Here is a 22782-nt window from a genome sequence, read left to right on the forward strand (position 1 = left end):
GGGCTTTTCATGGCCGTGTGTTAACCTGTAGGCCTTCCTTTTGTGAGAGTAACATGGAGGGACTGGGTGAATGCTGGGTCTGTGATCTTTGAGTTCTAGGGACAGGACTTCATGGACAGCTTGGCACCACAGCCCTGGCTGCTACACACCACATATGTGTGGGAGAGCCCAGTGGCACCGAGTCCTCCTCCCCCAAATGCTGTCAACACTGGATCTCATCTACCACCTGAGTCTCAACTCCAGGAAAAGGGACCAGGGAATTCCCCAGGAAACAAGCTGCTGATGCTGCCAGCTTTTGTTGGCTGAATGGGACCAGTTACAGAGAGAGCTAGAACCGTGATCATGAGCTTGGGAATGGAGTGGAGGGGGGATGCATCATTGCCCCTGCCTTACTCCTCACTTTGCAGAAGCAAGCATGCAGGTCTCAGGGAGCTCTGTAAGTCAGAACCTGCTGGCTGCATGTATAGTGAGCCAGCAACCTGGGGTAGGTAGACAGACCTGGGCAGTTAGTGCCAAAAACTTCCATAGGTTCAAATGTGCTAATGCAGGAGAGAACCACTGGTGTAAATGTTTTCATCAGAACTGGTCCCAAATCAGGTTCCTTCTCATAATTGTGCAAGAACCCCAGGCCCAAGTCCCAACTCCAGGCATTAGATTTGGGAAGCCTGGGCATTTGTGCTTATTTTTAAAGCTTGTCCAGTCATTCTGATCAGCCATTTTGGAAACTGCTAATGTGGATTCTGGATTTTATATCCTCTCCCAGCTGGAGAGATAAGGTGCTGTCTGTGACTGAGAGCATAGGTAAGATAAGAAGAGAGGGGGAAGTGTTCCAGTCTTTTAGCCAAAAAAGGTGCATTTGTTTTGAGGAGGCATTAAGGGCTTAGGCCTCACTGTAGACCTGACTGCACTGAGGAGCCTGGACATCAGTGTCCACTTTAAAGGGACATTTTATCTGAGGTCCTTCACTTGAGAATTTTTCATATATTCACCCTTTAGAGAATTCATGAGACTTAAAAAAATTTTATTCCATAACTAATTGCAGTGTTTATCCACAATTCTGGTTTTTTTACACATATAGAACTTAATTTCACACACTCAAAGTCAGAGGTAGGCTATTTGGAGCTGGGATGGTAGCTTTGCACCAGAGAATCCTCAGGGACCCCAGTTCCTTTTGACTTCCATTCTGCTCTACCCAGGAACTGGTCCTCACTCATGGTCCAAGGTAAAGCTCCAGCCATCAGACCCATTTCAGCAGGGCAGAGGAGAGGGAGAAGATGGGATGAAGACTTGTGTCAGCTCCATCTTAGGTGAGATGTCTAGAACACACCCCATAATTCTGGTTTTTGATCTTTACAGTGAGTTAGCTCTCAAGGGAGACTGATCTTAGGCACAGAAATCTAACAAAATATCATGAAGAAACAGGAAGTCGCTCGGGGCACTGTGGTGCTCAGAACATACCAGAAACAAGAGCTCTGGTACTTCTCTCTCTGTCTTATGTTCTCTGTGCCTCGTGTTCTCCACTTGGGGAGAGTCCAACTCAGGGGATAGTGGGTTTCTTTCTGGAAAACATGCCTTGGGGTCAGTAGGGAAATCGTGTAACAGATACTATTTTCTGTGAAAGAACTCTTGTGGGGATTTTTTACAGAGTCCTTTCTTTGGCCCAATCGTTTCAGGCCCGATAACTGGGTTACCTGCAGAGCACAAAAGGAATGTGAAATAGTTACCACTTTGCAAAAGGCAGCATACACAAAATCAGTCCTTCTCTGTCAATTGCATCACATCCTGAGGACATTTGCAATGGTTCCATTCCAGAACCAGACTCTCTAGCCCTCAGGGTGGAAGTCCCTTGTGTCTTAGTATCCTGATGATCCCTCTGTCTTAGAGTTCCTGGCACTGCAAGATTCCCCAGGATCTTCTGATTAAATGAATGATTGCATTATGGCCTGTATGACTCTAGAGCTGAGTGCTAGGACATTCTGTGACCCTTGAAGGCTAACCCCACGGGGCCCAGTTCTGTCTCCTTAGGTGCTTTACGTGCACTGTGAATGATGTTTATGGGGAGGCCTGTCATTTTGACTGTCTTAGGAATGGAAAACTTATTTTAAAGGCTTCTTGAATACTTGATCACTCAGGGGTTATTTTTTATGCAAAAACATAACTAACAAGCCAGAAATTCCAAATTAGAACCAGATTCCAAATGGATTCCGGTAAAGGGCTCTGATTCCTTTGTATCAGCCAGCACCCCTGAGTTTGGGCCATTGCACATGTATCCCCACAGTACCTCTCCCTTCAACACTGGGTACCTGCCAAGCAGGTGTCTTTGCCACTGAAAGCTTCTCTGTGTCCTGCGTCATGACCTAGCATACTTTAGACACCTTTTATATATGTATATAGTATATTAACAATGAAAGGATGGAAATGATACAGTATGCAAACATTGATCATAATTAAAAGAAAATAGGAGTGACTTTTAATATCAGACACAATGTAATTCAGAGCAAAGAAAATCACCAGGTACAGAGGATCCCATCCAGGATACTGCAGTACATTTGGTTGTCCCATGTCTTAGGCTGTGACAATCTCAGACTTTCCCTGTTTTTGATGACCTTGACAGTTTTGAGAAGGATTTGTCAGGTTTCTCTCAGTTGGAATTTATCTAGTGTTTTTCTCATCATTAGACTGGTACAGTGATTCAAACCTTTTTCATCTCATGGCCCCATAAACTAATTACTAAAATCCTGTGGTACACCAAAAAATGTGTTTTTCCCAACCTGATGAAAATATATGTATGATTTTGATTCATTCACACTGAACAGCTATTTTTGTATTGGTGTTACAGAACCAGGCCAAGGGGGGGTACAATATACAATTACCAAAAGGACCCCCCACTAGGTTCGCTATGCCCGCCACCAGAGGAAAGATGTCTCTCAGTGCCAAAGATTTGCGAAAAAGAAAGGAAATATTTATTTAAAGCTGTACAGACTTAAGTAGTGACCCAATGTCTTCATTAAAATACTAAAGTCCTTTAGGATACCCACAGATACACACAGTCCTTCCTTCTCCCTCTGCCCTAATCTGGGGCACCGTATCTCAGGGAAAGAAGCAGAAGTCCGTGATTCAGGCTCCCGGCACCATCAGCTGTGTCACCGCCAGGATCTCCTGTTAATCCAAAGCCATGTGGCACCTTCTCATGGCCCACCAGCAAGAGTCCTTTCACCCCTTTTCTTCCAGGCAAAGTCTCTCCTGCTTCCTAAGCCATGTGGCGAAAGGAAGCACCCCAAAGCCATGTGGTGCTCACTCTCACCAAAGCTGCAGGGATCCCCACTCTGCCAAAGCCTCATCGTCGTGGTTCTCCCCTCCAATGGCTGCTGTGTCTGGGTTTAAATACCCATGCCAGTCTTCCTCTGCAGCCCCATTTCCAACTCCTTCTACAATCTATTATGCTTGCAAGTATTCCCACATCCTTCCAGCTTTACTGGGCTGCCATAGTGAGTCTGGGCAGGCGTGGCCCCATGACATGGAGCCAACCATTTCCAGGCTCTCACACAGGCACTGTAACCAGGGGAAGTTGCCTCCTAGTTACATCTTGGATGGAAGTCACTTCCATCTCCCTGGCTCAAAGCATGGCCATAGCTATTAAACGTATCTATGCAACCAGTTAAATGTTATAGATATGTTAAATGACCATGCCAGAGGTTAGCTGCAAAGCCATAGCTGTTGCTGGACAAAATAGCTCTGCATGTTCCTGCTCCATGTGTCCCTTCCCCCAACTCATACCTGTGGTAGAGGGAAGGACATCCTATATATCTTTCTAATATTTCTGGAACACCTGGAGTTCTGGATCCCATTCCAAATTCCTATTTGGGCCCCCCCTCTTGGCTGCACCCTGTTACCTTGGCTTTTGTCATTTTTTGTTTGATAATTTAAGGGAAAAGAGGTCAGTACCCCTGACTAAATAGTAGGAATCTCATGTTTTAAAAATTCTTGCAGCACACTGGTTGAAAATCACAGGAATAGGGTTATGGGGTTTTGAGGGGAAGACCACAAAGGTAAAGTGCCATTCTCATATCAAGAGTACACATTGGTCATTGGACTTATCAATGTGTTGTTGGCCTTGATCACCCTGTCAGGTTTCTCTGTGCTGAAGTAATTCTTCCTTTGTTCCCCGCTACCCTCTTTGCAAGTCTCTAGGTACAACTACACTTACCATGGGGAGTAAGCTCCACCTCCTTGAGGGGGGTCTCTACATAATTTATTTAGAATTCTCCTGGAGAAATCTGTCTCTTCTCACCCATTTGTTTATTTATTCAATCATTCATGTCCTTCCTTTTTAAAAATTAGTTACACCATATACATGCACAAGTCTAAACAATACTTTTTTAATTGCTTGTTTGAGGGCTTTATGAAAATGGAACCGTGTGGGATGTAGTTAGTCCTTCGTCTTTTTCTACCCGGAGTGGTTTTGGACAGTCATTTGGGGGAGCGGTCCTGTTTCACCGCTGTGCAGTGCTGAGCTATGTGACAGGAGACCCCTTTGTCACCTCTCCTGTTGACTGGGTCACTCGCCCCTCTTCTCTAACTGTCACAAGCAGCGCCGTCCTGAGCGTTGTCGGCCGGTCCCTGACAGCCAGAGTTCTCTCCTGCCAGTAAGTGGGAGTGGAGCTGCTACCTTGGACAGCATGTCAGTGTTCACCTTTACAACGTAATTCCAAATTGTCTTCCCATTTTACTCTCTACAGCAGAATGTGGAAATCCCTCTGCTTCACTGAAAGGATTTCTTAGGCTCCGCCGAGAAAGAAATGCCAATCGGCCATAAAATAGGCAATAAATTGCTTTATTGGGGTTTGCGCACCTGGGTGAGATTCCCCGGTCTGCAGGATGAGGCCGTGGAAGTCACGCCCAAGCAGGGAATGTAGTGGGGTTTTATTTTCGTTGGCTCCCTGTGGGAGCTGGGGATTGGTGCCCTCTGAACAAAGAAGCAATACAGCATTGGTGGTCTCTTCCTGGGACTCAGGTTACTGTGAGGATGTCCGTCTTGGCAAAGTCCAGCCGGAGCTTCCTCCTATCCCCGCCCACCCTAACATTCACGACCTTCCTGACACTTACCTCATCATGTTTTTCATTTTTCCATCTACTGTAAAAGGGTATCACACTGATCTCAGCTATGAATGTGGTTGAGCTTTTTTGTTTTTTCACCATTTATGCTGTCCTTCTGTGCATTGACATGTTCTGCTTGCTTTTCAAGTGAGTTGTGGGTCTCGTTCTTCTTGAATTGTAAGTTTTTATATATTCTAGATACCAGTTTCTTATTTTTATTTTTATTTTTTAAAGAACATCAACATGCGGTTGCCTCTCACACGCCCCCCTCACTGGGGACCTGGCCACAACTCAGCATGTGCCCCAACCGGGAATTGAATCAGTGACCCTTTGGTTTGCAGCCCCTTGCTCAGTCCCCTGAGCCACACCAGCCAGGGCTGCCATTTGTAAACTTGAGTGCTTTCACATAGACGGGTATTTTTTATTCTAATAGCCCTGCTGAAAGGCCATATCCATTTTGTGTTGTTTCAGTGTTCAACAACTTTTTTTTAATATGGAGGTTAAAAAAGATGAATACAAAGTTTTTAAATGCTGAATTTTATTGACAGTACTTAGGTTATTTTTGCTAGTCTTAGACGATACATCTTAGTAGTCTAAAGAGCTCCTCTAAGCTGTTTCATTATTTGTTGCCATGCTAGTTGGTTGTTAGAACTAGCTGGAAGGTTTACTCTTCATTCATTGATCTGTAATTCACGAATATTGATGTATATTCCACGTGCCTTTTCCCTTTTACTCAAAGTAGCTGAACAGTATAAAATTTAAAATTTTAATTGTAATTCTCCTACGGCCTCCATGAGTAAAGAGCCCTTATTAAGTAGAATAAACACAACTGTAGCTGAAGGTGAGATTGTGGTAGATGAAGCCTCTTACATTTGACTCCAACTGCAAATGAGGACTTCAGTGTAGGAGGCCTGACACCACAAGTGGGTTTGTGTCGGGGAAGCCCGCACAGCGGCACAGAGCACGTCTGCGGGCCACTCAGCCACTGGGTCCAGCACATAGGCCCTTCTAACTGATCTGTTCACGAGGAGACGAAGTCCTTATCCTCAAAGAAGTGCTTTGAGTGAGGGAAAATGGACAATCTGTTAATAAAAAATATGTGTAAAAATACTGGTTAGCGTCACGGAAAAAGAAAAGAGCAAGGTGTGGAGGGGAGGGAGCAGCCATTGTAGACCTGGTGGGGCACATTGAGCAGGCAGAGAGTTGGATTTAGTCAGGAATGGGTTGTGAGAGGGAAGAGGGAACAAAGAGAGGTGAACAGAGGCCTGCACAAAGTGAGGGAACAAGTTGTGCGGACTTCTGGGGAAGAGAGCCCCAGGCAGCGTGGTGAACACGGGGCGGGGGTGGGGGGGTGGCGGTGGGGGGGGTGCCTGGGGCCAGAGCTCCCTTGGTTGTTCCGAGGAAAAGCAAGGCATGAGGAGCCAGGGGTGTGAGTTTGGAGGAATAGCCCAGGACCAAGTTGCTTTGGGCTTTTCATTTATTCTGGTGTGATGGGAAGCTACAGGGAGGTGTGAACAGAGCAGCAACACAAGCCTCTGTCTATTTTACAGTTGTCACAGGCTGCTGTTAGGGAGACAGACTGGAGCTGTGTGGAGCGAAGGAACCAGAGCTATAGGAAGAAGAAGTTGTGCAGTCCAGGCCGGAGCTGGCTTGGAGCAGCACAGTGGAGGGGCAACGACTGGTTGGATTCCAGACAGATTTTGAAGGCAAGCCTCTGGGGTTTACTGAAATGGATGGGAAGTGTGAGAGAAAAGTCTAAGATTTGGGGGCTCATGAACAACTGGGTGAATGGGTTGTCTTCCATGTCATTTGCTCAGAAGGGAACATTGTGGGACTCAGGAGGTTTTTGTTATTTATTTGATTTGCTTTCTTTTGTTGTGGTAGGGAGAGTGAAGAGTTCTGTTTGGAAATGTTAAGTCTGAAGTGCATGTTAGACATCCAGATAGAGGTGTCGAACAGGCAGTAGGGAATAGAAGTCTGGCATTCAGGAGCATTCTGTTCCTACATTGGGAGCAGCCTGGGTAGAGGCGATACTCAGAGTCAGGAGGATGGATAAACTCATCCAGGGAGTGGGGATGGAGTAGGGGCCCCAGACAGCCTGGCTGCTCCTGCATCTGTGGGTCAGCAACGCAGGTAGGAGCCAGCAAGGAGACTGAGAAGGAACAGTCAGGGAGGGAGAGAAGAACATGGCTATGTGACCGAGGAGCCAAGTGAACGGCATGTTCTGCAAAGGGCTGATGGACAGTGTCAGCCATCAGTGTGCAGGTAATGACCTGGAAGTGAGAAATACTCATGACACAGTGGCATGGGCAGATAACTGTAGGAGCAGATTCTTTCAGGAGGCAAGAGGAGATGGTATTCAGTACACAGAGGACAGGCCTCAGAAGAACACCCAGATGCTCACCCCAGAACAAAGAGACAGTGCAGTATTCCCAGGTGTGGATAGACGTTTCCTTCTAACTGCCTATGTTTTCCTCAGTGAGACAATAAGCAAGGCCATTCATCCCCTGAGTCTGCAGAAGAGGGGAGGAGATAGGAGTAGGTGGGGAAGGAAGGCCTGCAATTGACAGTGGGCAACTTCCCTCGCAAGTCCCCCGGGTGCCACGGATGAGAATGAGTATAGCCAAGATATGATGTGATCTGCTTAGGGAGAAGTGGCCATTTTCCCAGAGGGAAAAGACCGTGGGCTGGTGGCCAGTTTCTCAGGGGAGACAAAGGCCAGCAACGGCCATTTTCTCCAAGGAGAAAAAGGCCTCGAGCCCCCTCATCCATAGCCTTCTATTGGGTTGTAACACACAGGAATACAGGGCAGCAAGGATCAAACAGTAAATAGTATTTCAAAGAAATCTGAGGGCTTAGTATGAGTCAGAGTCTGTCAGGAACAGAGTTTTAGGGTTTCTTGCTCAAACCCTTAACATATGAATGAAAGCACTCTTAGCAGAGCAGATTTCACAGGTTTATCAGGAAGTCTTTGTGGTGCCAGATTTTTCCCCAGGACACACTCCAGCAAGGCAAGGAGCTGCACCTCTCCCCATCAGGTATTCAGGCTTAAGGGGATTAGAGCCAGGAAGCACTTCTCCCAGAGAACATGGGGACTCGGGCTATGTCAAAGCGAGGGAGAGGGGGTCCATTGCTCTTTGTTGCAGCCCCCCCAAGTCCTTCCATGAAGGCCTCCCAAGTGATGGAGTCTGGCTTAGGTTGCCCCCTACTGTGAGGGGTCTTACCCATCATTGACTTCTCACCAGGGTTTGGGGGCAGGGAGAAGAAACTGAGGCAGCATTTGCTACCAGAGACAAACTTTGTCTCCTGTGGCTTGCATTCCAAAGGTCGTCCCTCGCCCTTAGCCACAAGGGGTCAAGATACAATTCCTAAAACCAGGCAGAGCAGTCTACAACAATTGACTCCTCACAGAGGCAGAGAGGGACATAGAGTGGGTTATCAGGCAGCACCAAGGGCTGGCCTGAGCCAGTGATCGGAAGTCTTAAACAGGACTGGTGGCAGGTTGTGAGTGCTTCTGTTGCATATTCAACTGCCCAGGCAGGTGTGGGGCAGGTGGACATGCCCCCTTCAAACTTTTGATGGCCTTGTCAGACTCCTGATTTATAGCCACTGAGATGTCTGCAAGTGCTCTTAACATGTGTTATTTTGCTTTGGCTCATCTAATTCAAGGGTAAAAATAATCAGGCTTGAAGTCATATGAAGTATGTACAGCAAAAACTGTAGGTGGGATCAGGAGGTTTAGCACAGATTAGTGAGGAGGTGGGGATGGGACCGAGCCTGGAGAACTAGACTGTGGGAGAAATGGGTGGTGGGAGAAGGTGGCTGTGATTATGGAGGGGGATGGGGTAGTCAGCAGGGCAGACACCGGAGAAGTAAGTTAGGTAACTAGAGCAGAGTATTACTTAAAAGCATTGTTTAGCAGGAGGGAAGGCTAGTTCGAAATCAAATACCATCATTGTCACAGAATAGCATCTTACTTTAACAGCACTGTGACCCAGGAGCTGGACTAGAATTAATAGAGGAGTCTCATGTGTAAAATGTACCAAAAGTGGGATGTAGATCCTGTTGCTTACTGTGAAATCCACCATATTGGTTCTGAGACTGGGGCAGAAGAGATAGAGGTGAACCTGCAGAGTCCTGTGGTGCCAGAAGTAAGGTTGTACTCAACACACACACATTGACACCCACACATATGCACTCTCACACACTCACACCTGCACACATACTACTCTACACAGAAAACACACATGTGCTCACACACACACACTCACAATGATAGAGGCATGTCAAAGGGATGCAGGATGCAACTGAAAGTGCACTCAGTAGCCAATGTAGAGTAATTGGAGCAACAAAATAAATATTGGATTGTAGCCCATATAAGTAAGTGATTGAATAAATTTTAAAACGTGGGAAGAGAGACAAGTCTCTTGTGCAAAATTCCAAAAAAATTTTGAAGGTAGGCTCCCTCAGGGAGTTGGAGTATAACTCCCACCCTTAAGTGTGGGCGGTGCTTGGAGGCGTCCTTCCAAACAGCACAGTGTGGAAAAGGAAAAAAAGAATGACTTCACAGTGGGAAGATCTGGGAGACACTGCCTCAGCCAGGTGATCCAGGTTGACATCAGCAGTGATGAGTCATGTTGATGGTATGTACCCTTGATACAATGCAGTAACAAGGACACTGTGACGCTGGTCATCCTTCCCTCAAACCCATAACGTCACTCTGATGAGGAGAAAAACATCAGACAAATCCCAAGGGACATTCTACAAAATACCTGACAGGTACTCCTCAAAACTATAAAGGTCACTGAAGTAAGGAAAGTCTATGAAACTGTCACAGCCAAGAGGAACTTAAGGAGATATGACTACTAAATGTAATGTGTCCTGGGTGGGATCCCAGGATTAAAATGTGGGGGAGGGGAATTGGGTAAAAAACTAAAGACATCTGAGTAAAATATGGACTCCAGTTAATAATATATCAATATTGGTTTATTAATTGTTAAAAGTGTACTGTGCTGATGTTAATAATAGATGAAACTAAAACTATTCTAAAAAATAAAATTTATTGTAAAAAATCAGTACATATGCTAGAAATCTTTATTTCCTCATTCCGTTATCATGAATGATAGGGAAAATTTTCTTAAAAGAATTGTACACTTGAAATAAATTTTAGCATTTATTTTTCCAAAAGCATTTGTATACAGGTGTCTGTGTGGTAATTAAACCCTGTGTAGCCCTGGTCTCCTCTCATGTACTCAGTCCCTACCTGCCCAGGACCAGGCTTTCTGCTTAGCACGATGAGCAAGGGTCTCCATCCCCAAGGCAAGGTACAGAGGGGCTTTCTGTAGCTTCCATGTAGAATGCTTAAGAATGTGGGCATAAGCCACATAGATCTGAAGAACTAAAAAGATCTCAGTAGCTTAATCATACTTGACAGTTGTGAGACCCCAGACTTACGTGTGTTTTTTTTAATGTGCTTCTCTTTTCACCCTTGTTCAGAGAATCATGAATAATAGGTGATAAGGCCAAAGGTCAGGCATTAATTGACGTGGCTGAATGCATTAGGGTGAGATGAGGAAGCTAATGACATATTTTGGTAAGTTTATGAAATAGATACTTAAGTTATAAAAGTTACAGCTACTTTCCTGGTTGTGGAAAAAAGTAGATCTAATAAATTCCTAAAAATGGTGACCGATGGCTGTCTCCTGTGTGAGTAGTGGGTATGCATTATCTGAAAATACTTCACTCTCTTGGCATTTCATAGGAGGGTCTGGTTTCACCAAAGATATCAATGTTCATTTTCATAGAGGGTATTTTTCTTTTTTCCTTTTTTTTTTTAAGTTCGTCTTTTTTGGGGTACAATTAACCAATAAAATTGTAAGGTATTTAAAGGGTACAGAGTAGAGATTTGATATACACATACATTATAAAAGGATTCTGCTGGTCTAGTTAAGAAACACATCCATTACCTCATGTACTTGTCTCTTTTTTTGGTGAGAACATTTAAGTTCTCTCTTAGGAAGTTTCAGTTTTGGAATACCATGTTCTTAACTGTGTAGTCACATACTTCATCCTAGATCCTCAGGTACTGCTTTTAAGATCCTTAGAGCTGAAGGCTGGTCCCTTTTACCAACCTGCCCCTGTTTGCCCCACCCCCAAGCCCCTGACAACCACCTTTCTATTCTGTTTCTATGAATTCGACCTTTGAGAGTGTTTCTCCACTGCTGATTTCGTCTCAATATTCATCACTGTGATGAATTTCGGACTGGCCTAAGACTGTGTCAATTCCAACTCCAGTGCAGTTATTTGCATTTTATTTGTTTTACCACTAATACTGTGTAATAAAAAAGGCTTATAAATTGACTGATTCTCCAGAATGATGGTACTCAGGTATCACTTAACTTTCACAACCTCCTTTCCAGTGTAGTGCGTGTTTAAGACACCTACAAAGGAAATGGAGGAAGGGGTAATGAAGACTAGCAACGTGGATACTCTTATGGCTTGAGTGGTAAATTATGTGTAAAAAATAGCATTTCCCGGATTCTCGCTGAAGCAACAGAGTTCCCACTTTCATTTCTCTGTAAAATGCCATAGGCATGAATGAGTTGTATTGATTTGTATTCTGGTCTTTGGAATACTGATTTTATCCAGGCATTTCACTTAGTTGTCACTTAGTAAAATGAGTTGCTTGGTGATTAACTTTTGAGAACTGGTTGATAAACTCACATTTTAAGATATTTTCTTAGTGTGGTTTTATAGGGGTGGGGGGTGTAACCCGATATTGGCAGGAAGGATGAAAAGGTAAGAGGTATCCTCTTTAAAGAGGGTGGCAAAAGGAGTTGGGCAGAAAACCCTAGATTTATTATTAAGTATAAAATTTTATTTTTCTTGAAAATTGCCATCTACTAACAAATCCTGTTCTGGATCCGGTAAAAAAGAAGGTTCACTTAAAAAATTATGTGTACCTCACACCCACTAGGATGGCTGTTGTCAAAAAAACAAGGTAACAAACCTTGGTGAGGATGTAGAGAGATTGGAACCCTGTGCACTACTTGTAAGAATGTAAAGTAGTGCAGTTGTTATGGAAAATGCTTTTGTGATTCCTCAAGAAGTTAAAAATAGAACAACCAATATGGTCCAGCAATTCCACTTTCACCTATATACCCCAAGGAACTGAAAGCAGATTCGTAATAGTCAAAAGGTAAGGCTACCCAGGTGTCCATCGATGGATGAATGGACAAACAAAATGTGGTATATATTCACAATGGAATATTTTTCAGGCTATTTATTTATTTTTCATTGTTTTTAATCCTCACCCAAGGATATTTTTGATTTTGGAGAGAAAGGAAGGGTGAGAGAGAGAAACATTGTTGTGAGAGGTGAAACATCAGTTCCATCCCGTAAGTGCCCTGACGGGGGATTGAACCCCCAACCTAGCTGTGTGCCCTGACTAGGAATTGAACTTCAACCTTTTGGTGTATGGACAATGCTCCCATCAGTTGAGCTGCCCAACCAGGGCCTTTTGGAGCTTTTTATTTTATATTTCATGTTACTTTTATAACTATATTATATTGATAGTACTATATTATTTTTATAACTATTATATTGATAGTACTATAAGTTCTTTGGCTTCTCCATTTCCCTTACTATTCTTAATCTCCCCCTGTCTATTTTGTACTTACCATTTATGCTGTTTATTCCCTGTACCTTTTCCCCCATTCTCCCCGCTCTGCCTCCCCACTAACAACCCTACATGTGATCTCTATTTCTATGAATTTGTTCCTGTTCTAGTTGTTTGCTTAGTTCATTTTTGTTTTTGTTTTTGTATTTTTAGGTTCAGTCGATAGTTGTGAGTTTGTTGTCATTTTACTGTTCATAGTTTTGGTCTTCTTCTTTTTCTTAGATAAATCCCTTTAACATTTTATATAATAAGGGCTTGGTGATGATAAACTCCTTTAACTTGACCTTATCTGGGAAGCACTTTATCTGCCCTTCCATTCTAAAAGATAGCTTTGCCGGATAGAGTAATCTTGGATGTATGTAGGTGCTTGCTTTTCCTGACTTCGAATACTTCTTTCCAGCCCCTTGTTGCCTACAAGTTTTCTTTTGGGAAATCAGCTAACAGTCTTCTGGGCACTCCTTTGTAGGTAACTTTCTCCTTTTCTCTTACTGCTTTTAATATTCTCCACTTATCTTTAATCTTGAATAATGTGATTATGATGTGCCTTGGTGTGTTCCTCCTTGGGTCCAACTTCTTTGGGACTCTCTGAGTTTCCAGGACTTCCTGAAAGTCTATTTCTGTTGCCAGATTGGGGAAGTTCTCCTTCATTATGTTTTCAAAGAAGTTTTCAATTTCTTACTCTTCCTTTTCTTCTTCTGGCACCCCTATGATTCGGATGTTGGAATGTTTAAAGATGTCTCATCATTTCCTAGTTCTCCCCTCATTGTTTTGAATTCTTGTTTCTTCATTCTGTTCTGGTAGAATGTTTATTTCTTTCTTCTCCAAACCTTTGATTTGAGTCCTAATTTCCTTCCTGTCCCTGTTGGTTCCCTGTACATTTTCATTTATTTCACTTTTCTTAGCCTTCACTTTTTCCTCTGTTTTGTGACCATACTCAGCTGTTTCTGTGAGCTCCCTGATTACCAGTATTTTGAACTGTGCATCTGATAGGTTGGCTATTTCTTTGTTGCTTAGTTGTATTTTTTCTAGAGCCTTGATCTATTCTTTCATTTGGGCCATATATATATATATATATATATATATATATATATATTTNATATATATATATATATATATTTTTTTTTTTTTTTTTTTTTTTTTTTTTGTCTCAGCGTGCCTGTTTTGTAACAAGGGGCGGAGCCTTAGTTATTTGGCCGGGTGGGGTAACCCACGTGGCTTTGTTGTGGTGCTGTCTGTGGGGAAGGGGTTTGAGAGGGAACAATGTACTTGCTCTGGGCCAGCCTTCAGGCACTTCCCACACTACCCACAAACAAGTTGGGCCCTTCTGATGCTGGTTCCTGGGTGGGTGGATTTGTGTAGATTCTAGGACCCTGTGGGTCTCTCCATTGAACTCTCCTATGAGTCTGAGGGTTCCTTCCACCTCCTCAACCCCCACAGGTTTTTCTCAGTTTTGGGGCTTTATTTTTTCCACACTGGAATTGGGTTGCATGGTCTGTCTTGCTCCCCATTTCTTTCTCCCAATTTATCCGCACACAAATGTGGGGTTGCCCGGTCTTGCCTGGTCCTCCAGCCACTGCCTTGCCTGGTCCTCCAGCTGCCACCTTTCCACAAGTCCTCTCCACCCAGGCTGCCCGTCTCTGCCCCTCCCTCCTACCAGTCTGGATGAATGTTTTGTCTTTAGCCCCTTGGTTGTTGGACTTCCATATAGTTCTATTTTCTGGCAGGTCTGGTAATTTTTTCTCAAATTTACAGAGACAGAAAGGATGGTAGTTGTCAGGGGAAAGGGGAAAGGGAATTAGTTTTAGAAGATGAAAAATTTCTGTGCATGATTGTTGGTGATGGTTGCACAACATTGTAAATGTACTTAGTGCCACTGACCTGTACACTTAAAATTTACTATTTCAACCAATTTTAAGTATATTGTACCACAATTTAAAAGAGAAGCCGTGTGTTATATTTTGTGCATGGGCTTCTGCTAATACTTGCTGTAATTACTCTTCAGAAAGTGGTAACCACTGCTCTGGGGTACTGGGATGTCTGGTGGGCAGTGGAAAACGACCTGGCAGGGGGCGCCCTGCAGCCAGCAGTGGGGAGCTCGCCCCTCGCTGTACTCCAGGGCTGGGCCAGGGGCAGGCAGCCAAGGAGGAGCACAAAAAGGCAGTGACCCCTCCCCCCATCCTTGGATACTTAAGTGTCTTTTTTCACTTGTGAAAAAGTGTAGGCTTCCTTTGCCCCTCCTCTAATGAAATATTTTAAAAACAATCCAACCTTTCCCAGATATACTTGGAGAATTGGGAGTTACTGCTGTTTCTCCCTTAGTATTTTCACTTTTCAGTTTATCAAAATGAAACTGAAGCTCAGTTCTTATTTATCAGCATCTACCTCATCCTTGAAATTTCTTTTTTAAGCCATGCTAACAAAATTCTGCTCCCAAGGAATGCTACTAGGCAGTAGGTTAACAGATGAAGCCTGGGTTTAGGATAAGATGGTTCTAGGGTGTTTTGGATCCTAGCTTTGTGGATTTGGATGAGTTGTGTTTACTGTCTCTTTTCCCTTGCTCCCCCATTTATTAAATGTATCTGTAGGTAATTTCAGAGGTTTGCTGTGAACAGCTGGTGTGCTAACATGTATGAGACAGTTGCCAAGGGACCAGGTAAGTGTCAGTGTCCTGTCTGTAGCCAAGTGCCCGTCCAGCGCTCCGATGTCCGCCGCACTGGCACCTGTCCCTCTCTGTGGAGGGCTGTGTTGAGCCGAGTGTTATGGTTTATTTTCTCTTTTACATGTAGTATGTCTTTGTGCCTTAGAGAAGTAGTAAGACCTTGACTGTTGTCACAGCTTAATTAATTTCCTCAAAGTTGAAACAGCCACTAGACTCCATACCGTGTCCTACTTAAAGTTGAAGTGTGTTAGCTGTGATTAGTGACACTGCCTGTGAAAAGCCACCAGCTGGCCTTTCTGTCCCCCAGAGCATACACAGGCTCTTGCCAACTTCTGCCAGATTTGTCTGCATCTGGCAAGTCCTTGATCTATGACACAACTTGAAACTTTAGTACAGAATTTATAAGGTATTTTAGTTGCTTCTGAGAACGCTTCTCTGAGGTCTCCTGGAGTATTTGCAGATATATACCAAGAGAGGAAAACATTGTATTGTGATAAAGGAGGGAATGCGTAGACAGTGTTCCGTTTTGGGACTGGCCTTGGCATAATTACTTGCTGGGTTAGTTTCCCACTGCTGCTGAAGCAGCTTGCCCCGCGCTGAGTGTCTCTGAGGAGGTGCTCCTAGGCCTGGGGCTTGAATTGCAAGGAGCATACACGTGGCCTGTCTTGCTCAGCAAGGAACCCTGGTGCCTTGGAAGACTACCTACTGTATGGTCAGTGCTTAGTAAATCCTGACTGAAGGGAAGGGTCACTAGAACACAGCCACCCCCCATATGTATAAAGGATGCTGTAGTGTACAATGGGTGTTGTGTGGTTTCCATTCTTGTGTCCCTTCTGTATGGGCAGTGTGCTCCGAGTTTCCTCATGGGCTCCTCAGTGAGGTGCTGTTGACACCCCCGTTACAGAGGAGGCTGCTAGCCTGAGGCAGCACAGCAGGACTCCAGCCTTGTCTGCAAGAACTGCCCCCAGCCTCTCACATACCACGTTATAGTGCTCCTGCTGAACACCTTGTGAGGGCTAGGCAGTGATGCTCATCCCCATTTTCTAGAATAAGCTGGAGTCCGAAGTGGACACATAAATTATTCAGCTAAGCTTAGAATCCCAGATTCTTGACTCATGTCCTCTATTTGCCATTATGACCAAGTGGTTCAGCTTGATCCCCAAGACCTCTTTGGAAATATCTGTGACCATTTTTGGATACTGTAGGAACATAGGCTATTATGAGCAGTGTGTAACCCCGTCATAACCCAGCGAGAGATCATTAACAGGATTGTTTCTTTAGAAAGAAAATAGGATCCTGGAGACATTTCCCAAGGTCTCAGGGTGAAATCTGTACTCTTGCCCAACAGGCAGTTCCCTCCAGAATGGGCCTGCAGCCGCCTTTCCCACCCCTCTCGGCAAAGAAAAGAACGAGTAAATGTTGGCGGTGCAGGGCGCTGGTGTGGGGTGAGGGAAGGCACTTTACTTCACGTTGAATTAGCTTTTAAAAAGAAAACATCCAGAAACATATATACTGTTCACTTTTTACTTTAAAATTCTCTCTGGAGTCATATATTCTTAATTCTTCTGCTTAGTAATGTGTTCTTCCTACCCCTGGTTCTCACTTACACCTTTTTGGCCTCAGTGCCCTCTGATAACTCTTACGTTTCAAGACTGAAATCAGTTTCCTTTTTTGGTCCCCTTCCCCACAGCTGTCCTTTGTCACAGCTCCCTGCCAGTGACCTGGCAGCAGCCCAGCATCACCTCTTCCCCTCACCCCTCGGTTTGCTCCCTCCCCATTTGGGCACTCTCCTTTCCCACCTCCTTGGGGTCCCTGAGGCCAGTGCCCTGGCATTTCACAGCAGGAGCCAGGAAGGCAGCCACCGTGGCCACAACCCTGCTCCTGAAAAAGCTGACTGTGTTTCTGGTTGGCTCAGGAGCATGTGCTTCCAAATCAGCCTCCTGCGCAGAGCTCCTTTGATGAAGGTTTTAGGGGAGTGTGGGATCAGGATAGCTGAGGTTCATAAGCAGAACTGTTCACAGATTGGTTGACCTATGTATGTGTGATTACTGTGTGGCCAGTGGGATTGCTGTTGATGGCTGACAGTCAGAAGCTCTGGAGTGAGAGTTTTTGTTTGGTGGATTTCACTGGGGTGAGGAAGTTGCTGATTGCTAGCCTTCTGTAGTGCTGGGGTGAAGCACTTGTTGATTGGCCAACGTCTCTGGCGGGAGGCAGTTGTTGATTGGCTGGCCCCTTGAAGCTTTCAATTGATGGGAAGCTGTCATAAATCCATTAGAATCAGTTTAAAACCATTTCTATGGCTAAGGAGCAACCAAGCCTTTCCTTGGCACATACGAACTCTTTATTTTCACCTGTCCTAGAATCATAGATTTTGTGGATTGGAATATGTCCATCAAAACACAGACCACACATTAGACCCTCACCTAACCACCCCCCCACCCCCCCCAAGAGTGAGCACATGAGAAGAGACTTGGTAGTCAACAGACCTGAGCTAATATCCTGACTCTGTCATTTAACAAGTCACTGAGTCTCTGTGATCCTCAGTCTCCTAAAGGGTAACACCTCCCTCCCTAGAAGGGGGTGTTGTGTTGATTAAATGAGTTCGTGTGTGTCAAGTACCCACCACACACTCACCATTTACTTTCCTAAACTGAACATTTCAGTTTTCATTACAGGCCACAGGTCTAGTGACCAGAAATGCAACCTACAGAGGCCATTTGGTGACTCAGGCCCCTCTTGGCTTCTTTCTTCCAAGGTCCGTCAGAGTCATGGGCTGTAAAAAGCTGCAGTGCAGGCCCCGCTCCCAGAGAATCCGACACACCCATGTTTCTGGGCTGGAAGACGCACTCCCTCCCCATTTGGGAGGAATAATGGTTGTTAACGCTGCTTTTGAGTTCTGTTTACATTTACATTGGTGAAATATTATGTTATTAAATATTTTACCACATATTTCACTTCAATTTTTTTCCTATTTTCCTCCTCTAAAACCTAGGTGTGTCTTATGGTCTAAAAAATTCAGTAGTTGATCTATGGGCGAGCCCAGACACTGGTATTTTTTAAGTTCCCATGGGATGTTCAGTGTGCATTGAAATACACCATGCCTGGCAAGCTCCTTACCTAAAGTCATGCAGAAAATTAATAAATTGCTTTGATTGGTCTTAAGTGATGTGCTGTTCTTGTTAGAAGGTCTTTTGAAAATTGTAGAATTAAGAAACAAACCTGGGATTCTAATGGGATATTCTTTGAGTCCCATTCCTATTACTGTTCTCATTATTTTTTTTTTAAGAAAAAAAAAAAACTACCTTTGTGGCTTTGGAAATCTAACCTTACAGGAAGGTGGTAGGTCAGGATAGAGAGGCATGTGGTATGGACTGACATTTTCTGAAAGTAGATTACAAGCTTGTCTGCCTTTAGGAAATGAGCTTTGTGTAAACTCTATCCTATCTATTAGTTGCTGTATGCATTATAAATAAACTTTATTAAACATTGCCACCTTCCCCAAAGGTTATCTCTAAATTTTGAACTTACTTTATAAAAAGTAAGGTGGGCATGCATTATTTATAAACTTCCCCAGCATCTAGCAGAAAAGTGTCATGTTATTTAAAGATGGCATTTACGCCTCCGTTGCAGCAGCGTGCGTTGTGTAGGTTGCCTCTATAATCCTGAAGTCATCCCTGTGAAGTAATGAGAACTCCTCTGAGTCAGAGAGGAGGGGGTTTTATAGTCAGTGGTCTTTTCACTATGCCTTTCTTTCTGGTTTTGAAGAAACTTCTAGTCAATTGAAAAACTAAATATTAAATTTTCTTGGTGAAAAAATACTGGCCCATATTTTACCCAAGAAGTATGGAGCTGCTGAAATACCTGACAGTTATATTCATATTAGTCATTCAGGTACACCTTCCCTAGATATGTAACATGCTGTATTTATCTGTTGATGTTAATAAAAAAAATTAATCCTCACCTGAGGATATGTTTATTGATTTTATAGAGAGAGGAAGGGAGGGAAGGAGGAGGGGGAAAGGCAGACAGAGGCAGAGACGGACACAGACGCTAATGTGAAAACGTCGACCAGTTGCCTCCTATACACACCCCAGCCAGGGGTTGGACCCGAGTCCGTTGGTGCATAGGATGATGCTCCAATGAACCAAGCCATCCGGCCAGGGTGGCAAACTTTTTATTTTGGAATAATTGTATTATTACAGTTTCATTCTTAGTGTTGTATGTACATTGTATGGATCTTGACAAATGTATGATGACATGTATCCACCATTAAAGTACCATGCTGAATATTTTCACTGCCCCCCAGATCCTTGTGCTCTACCTATTCATCCTCCCCCCCCCCCCCCCCACACACACACACACCCTTGGAAACCAGAGGTCTTTTAATGTCTTCATAGTTTTGCCTTTTCAAAAATATCTGTAGTTGGGATTGTTAAAGATAAAAATTAGTCATGGCACTTGTTAAATAACCTTGGGGCGGGTTATTGAGCGCACTGCTACCTGGGAGTTTGGCAGTAGAGGAGAGAGACTGGGCTCAACTCCAAACACCAGTAGGACAAGTGGGAGTTCACAGCCGAGAAGCAGGTGGGGGGGAAATGAGTGGAAAATTCCTAGCAGGAAACATTCGAGGGGGTGTTCAGGCTAAACTGGCCCAACAGTGTTCTTCCTAAAGGCAGACCATGGTGGTCGGGCTTCACCTGGGTCAGGGCGGAGGGTTCCAGCTAAACCAACTTGGCGTGATTCCTGTTAAAATTGAGCAATGCAGAGTTGGAAGTGGGAGTACAGAGGTCGAGGCCTAGTTTAGGAAGAGGACTCAGAGGGGCATGGCTAACCTTTGGTCGGAGAGAGAGTCTTTGTGGGAATCCAATTGAGTTTCTTCACTTAGTGAAATACACATCGAAGGTTTCTCCATGTGTTTTCATGGCTTGATAGGTTTTTTTATTACTCTGTAATATTCCATTATCTGGATGTACCACAGTTTATTTATCCATTCTGCTGAAAGACACCTTGATTGCTTCCAAATTTTGGCAATTATGAATGAAGCTGCTATAAACATCCATGTATAGATTTTAATAATAATTTTATATTTATAGAAAAGTTGCCAAGGTAGTACAAAACATTTCTGTATACCCTTTGATCAGTTTCCCCTAGTATTAACATTTTATACAACCCTGGCACATTTGTCAAAACCAAGAGATTAGCATTGGTGCATTACCATTAAGTAGACTTTACTTGGATTTCACCAGTGTTGGGCTCATTTCCCTTCTCTGTTTTAGGATACAGTACAGGATATCACATTGTATTAATACCACATTTGTTTTCATTTTAATTTAAAGGAAATGTCTAGGTGTTTTTTTAATTATTAAATATGTTCATAAAATTCAGCACATACTAAGAAAGTGGATGTAAACATATAAGCTATAAGGATCTGGTGTTGCTTAATTAGATGAAAATATTTATTTATGATATTGCTTAGACTTTTCTGAAAGTTTATTTTTGTCTTTGGCAAAGCATGCAGAATTCCCAGTGTACAGAATTAAGATTTGTTTTACTTCTAAACAAAATACGACAGTTCACTGAAAGAAGGTCATGTTAAGATTGAGTATTTCAAGATGCAGGAGAAAACTGGCTGCCAAATTGTAATTAAAGCTGTCAATTGCGCAATTTTTCAAGTTGGTGCGAAGGATGAAGTGTTTGGTGGTTCTCTAATGAGCATCTCTGCATGTTTTGCTGGCAGAAGGACTCCATGAAAGATGACAGAAGAAGTCATTGTCATAGCAAAGTGGGACTACACTGCCCAACAGGACCAGGAGCTTGACATCAAGAAGAACGAGCGCCTGTGGCTGCTGGATGATTCCAAGACGTGGTGGCGGGTGCGGAACGCCGCCAACAGGACAGGCTACGTGCCGTCCAACTACGTGGAGAGGAAGAACAGCCTGAAGAAGGGCTCGCTGGTGAAGAACCTGAAGGACACGCTAGGTGAGTGTTCGCAGCATTAGGACCCAGGTTCGAGCTGAGCTACTTCCCATTGAGGAGAGTGAGGAAGCATGTTTTTGAGGAAGGAGTGTTCATCTTTTTAGTTTATGGGGTGTGTGTGTGTGTGTGTGTGTGTGTGGGTTTGAGGTTCTGTTTTAAAGACGGACATATTTCTAGTTGCATTGTTTTTTAATCTCTGAAAATTAAGACACCAAGATGGAGAAATGTCATGTTTGTCATTCCCCGGAGATTCTCAAGTTTGGGGTCTTATGCAAGTTGCCACTGCCATGTGTCTTGGGCCCCTGCACATGTTTCTCTCTCCTGACACCAACGTCCTGGAGGATCCTGAAGTGGAATTACCACCTCCAAAAATATCAACAGCTCTGCCTATGTCATTCCGTCAAATCTTTTCTCTTACAAAATCCTGTCCCTTTGGCCTTTGTGCTTACAAAACGAGGTAGTGAAAAGTTCTTTAAACCCAGGAAATTTAATACCAATAGTTCTGGATAGTGTCAGCTACACTGGCAACTGGGCCAGCACCAGTGTGATGCCCGAGGCCATCTCGGGTCACTCAGGTGGGGACTGCTGGGTGCTCGGCTCTGTTGGCTCATGTCAGTTTTCCTCCCACATGTCTTTCTCTTCTCTCTACTTTTGGGAAATGGGAAGGACCACCTTGAATCACCTGAAGTTAGTGGTGGCCAACCTTCCCCATAATTCCCTTCAGATTATGTGAGAAAATAACTTTGAGGGCCTTTCTGACCTACCATTTTAAAAGAAGTTTTTGTTGCCTTCTTCTGTGAGTATCTTCTTGCTGTATATGAGATGGCAGGTTATCACTTAAGAGTTTGCTATTGCATATTAATATCGAAGTCAGTATTATCACCCGTGTTATATTTACTTGAGTTTTTCCTCTTTATTTCTAACGAGAATTTTTTTTATTTGAGGAGAAAGTGACAGATGGAAAAACTGAAAAGAAAATTACACACTGAATGTAGTGGGTGTTACAAAATATTTGTCTTTCATCTTATACAGTCTTGAAAAGTCTACTAACTCTTCGAAAGCTTTTAAAGTCTTCATTAACTGGGCAGTATTTTTGTGTTATGGATTAGGTTATGCCCATGATTTGGAGAGAGAAGTGAAACCTAGGCCTGTGTATGAGTCACACCTGCTTACCCGCTATCCGAGATTCTGAGCCTGATGTAGAAATTTCATTTTTCACAAACAGTCTCATTCTTTTTCCCCTAAACTGACATCCTTGTTTTCCAAGCAGGTTACTGGAAAGAAATATTGTCCTATGCTCACAACTCTTAGTTAACTGTGGTAAAGAAATGTAGGTAGCATGAACAGGCAAATACGTGGAGTACCTGAGCAT

At 43.7% G+C, this 22782-nt stretch overlaps 1 protein-coding gene across 4 annotated transcripts in view; it reads left to right on the plus strand.

Moving 5' to 3' along the window:
- The window catches only part of NCK2 (NCK adaptor protein 2), a 146563-nt gene that overhangs the window by 82016 nt on the left and 41765 nt on the right, over positions 1 to 22782 (plus strand). For 3 of the 4 annotated variants that reach the window (XM_037054982.1, XM_037054983.1, XM_037054984.1), the window contains exon 3: positions 21172 to 21413. In XM_037054982.1, the coding sequence (XP_036910877.1) occupies positions 21188 to 21413 (226 nt within the window). In that variant the 5' untranslated portion in view covers positions 21172 to 21187. Of the gene's footprint in view, positions 1 to 15409; positions 15429 to 21171; positions 21414 to 22782 lie in introns of those variants that run through there. The other variant, XM_037054985.1, reaches the window with a different exon arrangement.

Source organism: Sturnira hondurensis, unplaced genomic scaffold (assembly GCF_014824575.4).
Source record: "Sturnira hondurensis isolate 20B ecotype Veracruz unplaced genomic scaffold, ASM1482457v3 Scaffold0008480, whole genome shotgun sequence".
NCBI classification, from domain to species: Eukaryota; Metazoa; Chordata; class Mammalia; order Chiroptera; family Phyllostomidae; genus Sturnira; species Sturnira hondurensis.